This window comes from Pyrgilauda ruficollis, unplaced genomic scaffold (genome assembly GCF_017590135.1).
Source record: "Pyrgilauda ruficollis isolate IOZ18807 unplaced genomic scaffold, ASM1759013v1 scaffold123, whole genome shotgun sequence".
NCBI lineage: Eukaryota > Metazoa > Chordata > Aves > Passeriformes > Passeridae > Pyrgilauda > Pyrgilauda ruficollis.
The window spans coordinates 46279-58335 of NW_024510655.1; the positions used below are offsets into that span (position 1 = coordinate 46279).

General features: G+C 39.3%; 2 protein-coding genes across 4 annotated transcripts in view; both read right to left on the reverse strand.

Annotated features, from left to right (window-relative positions):
* The window catches only part of CPNE1 (copine 1), a 44147-nt gene extending 34308 nt beyond the window's left edge, over positions 1 to 9839 (reverse strand). Inside the window, 1 exon segment of the mRNA XM_041490495.1 lies at positions 9763 to 9839. The gene's annotated coding sequence lies outside the window, so the exon portion shown is untranslated.
* Positions 686 to 11745, reverse strand: RBM12 (RNA binding motif protein 12). Of its 3 annotated transcripts, none has more exons than XM_041490493.1 (3): positions 11660 to 11745; positions 9763 to 9813; positions 686 to 5308 (listed from the first exon to the last, which is right to left on the reverse strand). In XM_041490493.1, the coding sequence occupies exon 3, from the start codon at positions 5284 to 5286 to the stop codon at positions 2647 to 2649; it is 2640 nt and encodes an 879-aa protein (XP_041346427.1). In that variant the 5' UTR covers positions 5287 to 5308; positions 9763 to 9813; positions 11660 to 11745; the 3' UTR covers positions 686 to 2646. The 3 variants fall into 3 exon arrangements, with proteins under 3 accessions (XP_041346427.1, XP_041346428.1, XP_041346426.1); XM_041490494.1 differs by lacking the exon at positions 11660 to 11745 and adding an exon at positions 8930 to 8998 and having other exon boundaries at positions 9763 to 9845; XM_041490492.1 differs by lacking the exon at positions 11660 to 11745 and having other exon boundaries at positions 9763 to 9845.
* Positions 11746 to 12057: the final 312 nt, after the last annotated feature.

A 12057-nucleotide genomic window follows, 5' to 3' on the forward strand; every position in this document is an offset into this window, starting at 1 on the left:
CACATTGTTATAGTAAGCAGTTTGTATTGACCCTTGATAATGAACTTTTGTTTGTTTTAAAGGATCAACTGTAACTATTTGAGTTCATGTACTGTTTCTTATACATACAGAAAACCTAAGCATGCTATGACTTCCTATTTTTTTTCCATGAGCCTACTCTTAAGGTAGAGGGGTTTTTTACTAACTAATTTATGCTAAAAGGAGAATCAACTGCTTGGCAAAACGAAGAGCCCATGCCCCACCCCAAATCCTCCATTTAAACATTCCATCCAAGTCAACATTCCCAATCCCCACGGCTTTCTGGTTTGTGCTTTTTTTCAGATAAGCATTGAAACATCTTTAGATCATACCAAAAAATCAAGAATCAGAAAAAAGCTTTCCAAAACAAACCTGCACTTTTAGCAAGTCCAAAGGAACAGGCACACAAGCATGTTTCACAGCATATGCTGTGTCTAACCCAAACACTAGAAGCCTTGGATCCATTACCAAGAGGATCACAATGTGAAATCAAAAGACAGTAACACAGAACTGTGTATCTAATTCCAGACACCTGTAGTTTAATTACATTTCACAACAAGGCAAGCATTGTTGTGATGCACTTGAACTTGAAAAAGCAGTAATCACCAGTTTGGTGAGTCAACACACACTAACATCTTAAATCAATTCTGTGAACAATGAAGCCAAGTTTTCCTTTTCAGTAATTTTATTCTAATGTGAAACATGAAGAAACAAGCACCCAAAAAAACTCCAATATAGTATGAAACTTTAATAAAAGTTGCTTAAAAAACAAAGAGCAAAATTTTAAAATAAACTGACTTGACTCCTAATCACACACATCTTTCTGACATCAGGAAGAGTACTTTCAGACTGTCGGGAAAAAAAAAAGAAAGAAACAAAGATCTGCTGTTGAAACATTACTCCCAAAGACTGTTGAAATGCATAACATGAAGCTTCAGAGACAGACAGTTTTATTAACAGGAGGCTTAATTTTAAACAGTATATACAAATCACATGACTTTTCCAAAGTTGGGACCACCTAGTAAACTGTCAAAACAAAATTATGCTAATGAATTACAGAAGCATCTGTGTAATGCAACCGCCTCTTTATTGAAGTACACCTTTATACAATCCTTCCACAGATTCCTGTACTGTGAAATCCTCTCAGGACGCAGCGCTGCACAGGTTTGCAAATCTCTCCTACACACCACATGAATAAAACTGTTGCCACTTGCACCTCTCAATTTTGCCTGCCCATACACTTCAGTGTTCCATGGTATGCAACACCAAAAAGCACTGGTTTTCTTGGTCAAAAAAAAACCCCAAAACAGTTTGAAGTTTACTATGTTTAAGTACAATGATTTGCAGGGAATAGCAGGATTTTTTTCAGGCAATGCCCAAGTCTTAAAATTTATCATAAGCCAAGCAAGGATGAACCAAAAAAATTCTACTTTTCACTTGTGTAATTACTTCCTTTCCATTTTTCTCTGTTTTTCCATGGAAGGTTTCATTGCACAACAAAGAAAATGGCAACTCTTTACAGACTTTCAATACAACAGCACAACTTTATTGCAAAAATATATAGTAAACTCAGTACTTTCACGTTTTGGAGAAAAATAAATTTTATCTCTGAATTCACCCACAGCAGTAATTCACAACAGAGTTGCTGAAGATAGAAGTTTCTTCCATTATAACCTAATTTAAAACTTTATCTGGACTCCAATCTTCTACTAATAATCACCACTTTGGTTCTCTTAGCAGAGACTCTATGTGAGGAGTTCAAGAGACATGTGAGAAACACCAATATCCAACTAGTGTCAAAGATCCTTTCTCAACTGATTTGTGTAATCCTAACAAATCAAGCTACTTAAACAATAATGATTCTTTTCAACTGAAAACATTTTAAATGTACTATAAAACTCATATGATTAATGTTTGAGGTTAGCTATACTTGTGGCAAAAGTCTTATTCTGCACAGTTATAATTGCAATATATAAATAACTAAAGGTTATACCACACAGAACAGCTTGAATTTTACAGAAAGATTCTGCTCATACTCATAGGAATTAGTTTGGTAGACACATCAGCAAAGGGCATAATTCAACTGTTCATACAGTGAGAATTTTGGAAAAAATAAAGATACATACACAAAACAATTAATCTGTGTACACTGAGAATTCATTCAGTTGCAGAATAAAATCAGGACCTTAAACAAAGCTTTGACCTGTGAACAAAGCAAATTCAGCCAGCTTTTAACCAAATCTAAAAAGAGCTATCTAATTTACAATGGCTTACAAGAACACCACTGAAGAGCTTCACTGACTTCATCTATTTCCCTTATCCAGAACTATGTCAAACCAATCTCAGTTTCTCAAGAAGCACTGTGTCCAGAAGAGTTTACCAAACTTTTATGACGAATAAGAATCTGTCCAGCTTCTCCACATTATTTGTACGAGGAAAATCCACCACACCTCTCTCCTGGCAGTGTTTCTCATGTAATGGCTAACCCAGTGCTCTGTCTTATCAAAACCCATCTGTTTTACAATTTAAACAATCCACAGGTTCTATCCTGGAAATACTATAAAAACCAATCCAGATGCATTTGTCACAGCACTATGAATATCTATTCTACAACTACTTGATGAACAGCTACCCTAATACAAGTTTTACTTTTCTGGAACCTATAGGCCTGTCATTTAAATCAACAACAGCTGCCATAGCTTCATCACGAGACTCAAATGCAACCATTGCTTCTCCGGTGGGCATGCCTTTTTCATTGTATTTTAAGCACACTGAACCAGGGATCACTTGGTAACCATAAAAGAAATCCAAAATTTCATCCACCGAAACGGTAAAGGGCATATTCTGCACTTTAATGACAGTTGGCCCTGGCTTCCCAGACCCTGTTCCAAAACCTGGGGGTCCACCAATATGTATGTTTCCTGGTCCGGGTCCAAACCCTGGAGGTCCACTTAAATGTCCAAGACCACTAGCAATTGCTGGAGGACCAGCACCAAAGGCAGGGGGCCCACTTAAATTACCAGGACCATTACCAAATGTCTGAGGGCCCCCTGCAAAACCCGCTGGTCCACTCAAATTAGCAGGACCACCTGCAAAACCTGGTACTTCAATACTTGCACCAGGTAAACCACTAGCTGCAACTGTGGGTATTCCTGGTCTAGAATCAGGAAAACCACCTATTCCAGGTGGCGGTAAAGGGGGACCAAATGTGCCAGACCCACTGAAGTTACCAGGGAAATTAAACGGAGGACCATTATTTGGTTCTTTAGCATTTCCCCCCAAGAAGGCATGCTCATCCCCACCAGGGCCCTGTGCTCCTGGCACAGCTGCATTTCCCTGGATCGGTATTTTCAGGATCTTTTTTCCTTGAGAAGCTGGGTTTCTCTCAATATCTCTCATTTCTTCTACAGTTATCAAACGCAAATTAACATCTCTTCCATTCAGTTTTTTACGGTGCAAGCGTTCTGCCTTACGAGCATCATCTTCAGCTTTAAACTGAACCAGTGCTTGTCCTAAACCTTGCCCATTATTATCAAGAAGAATTTGTACAGAGTTTTCTTCTACTGCCAGTCCCTCTAGAAACTGAAGTATTTCAATTTTTGTTATATTGTATGGAATATTAGATATATGTGCACACAGTTTTGGCAAGCCTGATTCTCCCTCAGCATTCATCAGAATTTCTCTCTGGTCATAGCTGAAGTTCTGCAATCTTTTACGAATCATATCTATCTTTTCTAGCATTGCCTTTTTAGTAATTGGATGTACCTGAATGAAGCGATTCCCTATGTACTGCTTATGATGACACAAAGCTGCTTTATAATCAGCTTCATTCCTAAACTCAACAAAACCCTCTCCAATTGCCTTTCCATTGGGTCCATAAGCTATATAAATGCTGTCCTCAACTATATCCAGCTTTTTAAAAAAATCTATCACATGTTTGTTCTCAGATTCAAAGGGAAGACCTTTCAAATAAACACAGAAACCGTGCTCATGGGGAGATCTTGACCGTGACCTTTTCTGTCCAGTGGGAGATTTGGACCTAGGATGAGCCTGAGGAGGAGGATGTGCCTGCCCAGAGGGACCCATGGTTTGCTTGAAAGTTATGTGGCCTCCAGCAGCTACCCACTGTCTCTCTGTTGCAGGGCTAACTTCAACATAGCGCTGAATCATCAGCATTCTGTTTCGCTTCAGTGCTTCAAATGTATCTTGAGGAGAAAAAAACTTAACTAGTCCATTTCCATTATTTCGACCTACATGATCCTTCAGCATATGGACTGCATCCACACGGAGCCCAAGGAAAAAGTCTTTCACATCAGATTCTGTTGCAGTAAAGGGCATTCCATGAACGCTGACATACAAATCATCTGGATTGATTGGAATTGGCTTGACACTACCTTGAGAATTCATCTGGATAGGATTTACAGGATTCATGGGACCAATAAACAATGGATTCAAGCCGCTGTTCATATTCACTGCTGCTCCAGACCCATTCATTCCAGTGGGTAAGGGTGCTACAGGTGGAGGATTCATAGGAGGCATTCCTGATATGGGAGGCAGAGGCGTCATTGGAGGTACAGGGGGCACAGGGGGTATTGGAGGAACTGGAGGAACAGGAGGCAGTGTGGGTACAGGAGGTGGAACAGGTATAGGGGGAATAGAAGGCATTGGTGGCAAAGACGGCATAGCTGGGATAGGAGGGATTGGTGGAGGAGGTACTGTGTTCATTGGGGATGCTGTGCTAGGTATAGATGAGCTAAATGTTGGACTACCAAAGGTACTCCCAAGATTTGGAGGTGCGGTGCCAATACTGGCAGTAGAAAATGTGGATATGTTTTTATTGCTTTCATGCACTGTAGTAGAAGCAGTTACTACACTAGGAGAAGGATTATTAAAGTTAGGTACAGTAGTAGGTAAGTTAACCCTTCCACTCATTCCAGAACTAGGTGGTGGTCCCGACCTGCTAGCATTTGCTGGTGGCATATCTAGATTGGCAGTTTCAAAACGCCTACGACTGAGCTCAATCATGTTCTGCATTTCAGTTTTACTGCTCAGCAACAACGTTACTTTTGACCCTTTAATTGTACCACCTGTGCGCATCATACCAAGCCTTGCATCTTCATCAGTGGCAAAAACGATGAAAGCCTCACCCAGTTCACCCCCTACAATATGCACGCCCCCATCAGGAATGGTCAATCCAGAGAAGAAGTGGCGAATGTCCATGGTCCCCGCCACAATCGGGAGACCTTGCAAGCGGATGACCACAGCCATGCTGCGCTGAAACAACACACACCTGCAGATGAGAAAAGGCAACGGCTATGTCAGACTACTGTTCGTGACACCATGCAATCACCTACAGACACCATCTACTATATTTGTTTATATACACCTAATAACATCTTGCAAAGATTAAGTGTGTTTATATTCCAAGTTCCTTATTCATGTTTGTTTACTTCATACAGACTGAAGTATTAAACATTTACCAACACAATCAGTACACATTTTGCACTAGACATTCCAAAATAGCTGTTATACTAAGACCCACAAGCGTCAGTTAAAAAAAAACAAAGGAACATCAAAAATCAGAACTATTACATCAGTAGTTCAATAATTAATGGAATGTAAGCAAAAGGAGTATTTTCGCCAGACAAAACAAAATTAATTTACCATACCCTGATATGGTATCCACTGTACCTGACAATATGGCTGAAAAATTCTGTACAGCTATGGGAAACAAACACTTCCCTTTAATTTGGGGAAGGATTTTACCTCCTGCCAGGTGAAAACAACTAGAAATATAACAGTGGGTAAAGAACAAAAACCGATTACGGACAACTAGCAACTGTGAGACTCACAAGACATCCTGACAGGGAGCATGTATATTATACTGACCTGATGCTTTTTCCCTTAGCAAAAACAAGAGGTCCAGATGACCTGAAGCTTGCTACTATAAACTAGCCCCAGATATTTTGTGACAATAGAGACCTCACCTAAATTAACACCTATGCATATCTAGATAGATGTATGACCTTTACAATTTTCAAAAACAAAGTATTCTTTAAAAGTTGCAGATATTCTGCCTAGCATGACCCCTTACATCTCAGATGTAAGTAAATTAATTTTATCTCCACAGCTGGCATTAGCAGATGCTTAAGGTAATTCTGAACAGCTAGATCTGAACAGTTATCTTGTGACCTCAGAAGTCTGAGTTCATATCAAAAGTTGAAGAGGAAACTAGATACTTGTCCCTTATGCAAACCTTCAGCAAAGGCTGAAAGCATGATATTATACAATATTAGCACGATTCAACATCTCAGAAGCCAGTCTCCCATCCTAAACCATCAGTAACAGCACCATGCTTCACTTGAGCCACTTAATCTCTGAAATTTCTTGACTTCCTAAGTACAAGCCAGTTCACTATCAGTATGGAAGATCTCCAAGGCTCTCTAAGTCACATACCAGCAGTGTTAACTCAGCATTTGAAATCAAGGATGAACCAGATCACAGAATCACAGAACTGTTTAGGCTGGAAAAGACCTTAAAGAGCAAGTCCAACCAGATGCCTCAATGCAATGCCACAAAGCTATGCATCAAAGGCTCCTGGCCATTACCAAAGCTCTGACCAACCACAATCAAAAACCATCTCCCAGCAACTCAGCTTTATCCCAACATACAGTCAAATCTCTAAGTTGGCTCCATTTGCTTGTCCAGGTCATCCAAACACTTCCGAGAAGACAAGGCTTGAATGACTAGGTAAAGCCACAATTTAATCAGGTAAGGCTGAATCCAGTACTCAATGAAAACAAAAGTAACAATTCTTCTACAGGTGAAGAAGCAACAGTTCTTTTGTTTGTGTAACGGAACCTCAGACTACTAAAATGAGTCCTTAAGTATTTTGTTCTGTTGACCAACACACCAGAGGTAACTCCTTCAACACACTAATGAACTCAAGCAACATCCTCGGGTATAACAGGGCATTGCCCCACGACCATCACCAGACACCAGAAAAGTGTGGAGGACCTTGTCCCTCAAGGAAACAGCAAACAAGCCCATCTGCACAAAGTCAGCTCTGCGGTTCTAGTCACTGTGCATGAATATTGGATTCCTTACTGCACCATCCTGAAAGAGAGACTAGAACTTGCAGTTCTAACATAAGAAGATTTTTAAAAAAAGAAAAAACACCACTAAGAAAACCCCTATTCCACCAAGGAAAGACAGCAACAGAAAGGCTGATACTATACTAACGCTTATATTGTACTAAGCTTTGGGGACAATTTTTTTTGAAAGCAACTTTCTCATCTCCATATTGAGGCAACAGAAGCAACATCCTTGGCTTTAGCTCTTACAGAGAAATTACATTTAATCTGAAAATAAAATTCATTGCCTGATCATTTTCCAACAACAAAATAACTTGCCCACGAGGACAAAAAAACACAAGTCAAAGTAAGGACGACCTATGCTATCTAAAACATCTGAAAACATATCTAAGACTTTTTGCACTGTTTTAAAAAACAGTGTTTTATAGTAATTGTTTTATTTTAAATTTGCCTAGCATTGATGAGAATCTCTGAAATTGAAGTTAAAATGAAAATTCTGCCACCTTTAAAGAAACTATATTAAAGAGTATTGTAAACCCAAGGTTTATGTTGTGCTACAGGATAGCTTCTGAATTAGATGATCCTGAGGCAAGCAAGCAGCATAAAAGTATCCCTGGCTTGGCACCTATTATTTCAAAACTGGAATACTACTAAAAGCAAATCTTGCCAGGAGGTTTAGATTTCTTCTACTACCTATTATACACAGAAATTAGTTTCAGAAATTTTTATGTATCAGAAGTTAGAGATATTTGAAGCGTCTTATGTTAAGTGGGAGATTACTTTTAGCTATTTCCTTAATGCAAAAGGGATGACAATCTGATATAGCCATTGGTTGAACAAAGGCAACTTGGGAAGGTGTGGGAAGACCTTGTACTAAAGTCTGCTGGTTTGGAACACCTTACATTCTTTACCAGAACAACTGCATTTATAAATTATTTCAGCCCAGAGGACAAACCAACAGATGAAGTCACAGAAGAGTTTAAACATATGAACATTTAGATAACTTCTGGGATAATGCAAATCTTTCAGTTTTGCATTAAATTCAATAATAAAAACTTCATAATAAATTCTGAGAGTACTTGAAGTCTTGTTACTAAGTACTCTATTCAGATCCACTTAATCACTATTGACAAAAAAATCTAAAGAGCCACTTAGGCATATAGTTACTAAAAAACCTATCTGCAATGACTTCAGTGTACTTAATTCCATGCAGAGTATTAAGCAAATGCTTGCTTAATATTAAGCAAGAGCTGACAATACCATGGTCTCAATAAAAATAATTTTAGGGACTTGACTAATCAAATATTTTTTAAAAGGAACATGTAACACAGCTGCTTCATTTTTTCAAAATGTTGATACTTAGACAAAGTAGTAGCATCAGTTGTGTTATTTACAGAAAAATCTCAAGGACCAAAGGGCCAAATTTTAAAGTTCTGAACACTCACAAACCATATTTTTTCCGAAATGCACTTAGAAGACAATAACCCACTTGCTCAAATTTTCCAAGTAATGAAAATGCAAAGCCTGCTCAGATATTTCACTGTTCACTTGCAAAGACCAGCACATGCAGAGGCAATATTAACTTCAGACACAAAACAGGCCGCACATCAGTTCAGCAGGCACTGAAAGCTTTTTGTTGGGCTGTCAGTTCTCAGGCTGCCTGCTTTTTTCCTAGTACAAAAAGGTACTTCAAGGCAAAAGTGGGATTTACTGCCATTTTGTGGAAAGACAACATCCTAGAGGTGTACTATGGACAATCCATCCCCATTAGCAAGCTGTGATCAAAGCTGGAGATTTACAGGCTGCTGACAACCAACCTGATTCAACTCATTTGATGAATTTTAACATGTCTTGACAGTAATATCTTTTAAAATGTTGATGTTGCACTGGAAAAAAAAGGTGTAAAAGATGACAATACTATTTATCTCATCAATGTGCTCCTTAGTAAAACAGTAATAATTTGGGTCATACATATAAATTCATAAGCACTCCAGATTAGCCTTTTAAGATGTATGGATTTTGCAATAGAAAAGTTCAGAAGATTCATCCTAGCCCCTGTGGAGTATTACAGTACAATACCCACATGATACACATACGCGCACACACAAACATATTTGGCAATTCTTGAATGAAGACTAAGAACTGCAGGAATACTGGTACTGTAAGAGGAATTTTAAGTATGAGACTGTCTCACAAAAGTTAAAATTGCCAACTACGGCTTTGTCTTTTACTTAAGGCTAAAATCAACCTGTCATAATCATCCTAGAGCCAATTCAAAACTATCTGACCCCTTTAAGTACTGCGAAACCTAAGCAGAACCAACTGATGTACACTTCTACACTCCAACAGTTACAAACACACAGACCTATGGCTTGCAGCAAAGTAACTGCATTTTCCAGCAGTGCGAAATAAACAGGAGAGTGCTCCACACTACCGCATACTGATGAAACAACAAAACATTAGTTTGGCAGAAAATTCTGTTTACAAGAAAAACATTGCCAAAACCACCATCACCGGTGGTGAGTAGACAAGCTACAGATCATTTGACTCAAGTCTTTTGATACAAATTTACAGATTCCAAAAGCTTCAGGTGTTTCTTAGGATATACTCAACATGAATATAAAGAAGTCTTCAATTCAAAAGCTCTTACCTGCAAAGACAGATGTTTTTTTCTTAACAAGTAGCAGAAGCCAAGCCAATCCTGTGGGCAACCAATTAAAACCAACTTTTAGACTGCAATAGAGAATAAATGGAGGCAAAAATCAATGCAGGCAACACAACAGCAGTAACAGTCCACAAAGAACTGTATACACAGAATTTCAAACCTGCAACCACCACAAGGCACTGCAACATAAAAGAATCATAAGAGTACATTTTCTATACATTATTTCTATATGACTTACTGGCAGTTGCATTGTAGAGCTTTTGTATGGTTTCAAGACATAAATATGCCTTCCACAAAGAATACAGAAAGAGCCAGAAAGCACTTAAAGAGTCTTTCAAATTTCCCATCACCAACAGGTGGAAAAAATATCTTTGAAAGGCAAAGAACAAGAGTTAAATACTTGAAAGCCCTGCATTTTACCAAACCTTGCTTCATCAATAGCGCTATTCCTTCCTCCAACTGTGCATCTATTTACTTGAACAAAGTAAGGTAGAGTAAGCCATGTCTAAGAAAACTACCCCATAGCTGCATCTGCAGAATTCTTCAAGTCACACTAGCTGGGTAAAACTGACATTTCACAGCTATGTCTACGCAGTCAACTCCACAGAGCACACAGCAAGAACTCCCAGAAGATACTCTAGTTTCATTTGTAGTCTGCCATTTCATTACCCAAATCCTCATGAAATGCCCATTTTTTTCATTCTCGTATATAAATTTATCTTCCCAGGTTTACAACTCAACAAAAAAGCCAAGCATTTTAAGTGGCAGCACAAGTATTTTGTATTTAAAGATAGGATGGAAAAAACCTTTGCTCTTTAATTACTTGGCAGACCACCTCACACTAAAACCGTGATTCTCTGGAAAGCCACTGAGGAAAGAATCCCACTAAGAACAGATAACTGCCTCCTTCTCACACAATCCCAACAAGCTGGTTTCAGTTACAAGCATCATTACCGAAGTGAACTTAGAGAAAGAAGTACTAACAAACCCTTCACAAACTCCCTAACAGAGAGAATTAAACATAACTATTTGCATATCTTCCAGGACATTAATGGCAGACTTACAAGTGAGAAAGATAAAACTACACTTACATTAAAATGGCAAACGCATTTAGAAAAATAAGACTTTTGTTTATTAGACCTTTAAGAGAAACATGCAATCCGATATTAGAAGGACTCAACTATATACTTTCATGTACAGCAGTGTCAACCAGCAGTTTACAAAGAAAGAAAGAAATGCAATCACCTGAAAAACTGTTCCATGCAAAACCACACCTGCTTCAAGCAGCAGATAAATCTTTCATGCACAAGGAACTTCCCATTTGGAAGAAAAATCTAAATCATTAGATGGATTTCCAGTATAGCAACCACATTCCTCTTCACAACACTGAAAACAAGCTGAAGAGCTGCAGTGGACTAAGACAACACAAACAGCATTCAGAATAGGTACAAAACTCCACTCTGCTATATTTAACTTCTTCACGAAATACCATCTACTTTTCCAACGTCATACCTCTCAACTTTAAAGAAAACCATCCATGCCTTCTGTAGGCAAAAATAACCTTTCCAATCAAAGGAATACGCAAGAACACATTAACTAGACAAGCACCGGCTAGAGCACAGGTGTTCCCGCATAGAGCTGGCACTGCATCTCTGGGAGTTCTCCGGAGAAACTCCACAACACCCTGTCCGCTGTACAGAAAGATCCAGCATCCACTGGACACAACACAAATGATTAAACCAGAGGAATCCACCGAGGAAACAACCAGCCGATCTGCCTGCCTAACCCCAGCAGATCAAGGTGGGGAAGTAAACCATTAAGAATAACAAGTTTAAGAGCGAGTCAAGCCAGAGCCATTAAGTTTTTTCGAAAGAAAACTTACACTGCGTATTTCAGGGGCTCATTTGGATGCTAAATCGTTTTTTTATTTTCTGGGAAGAGTGGCTTTAAGTTCTTGTTTTTTCGTTTACAGATCTTGGCGGGGAGGGTATTTTGTTTGCTAGGTTGTTGCTGTTTGGTTGTTTTGGGGTTTTTTTAGAGGGCCTGATTTTTATTAGCAGAAGAGACTTTATTGAACAGCAACTCCGCTGATGTGTTTATAGGGTACTCCGACGAGCGTTGGCAGCACCGCAGACACCGGGGACCTTCCTCCCCGCGAAGTGCGGAGTGTTTGTCTCACTTCGTCCCCCGGGGCGGGGCAAGGCGCAGCCGCCCCACTGAGCACCCCCGGGACCCGGACACGCCGGGGCCCCGCGCCGACAACAGGACCGCAGAGCTCCC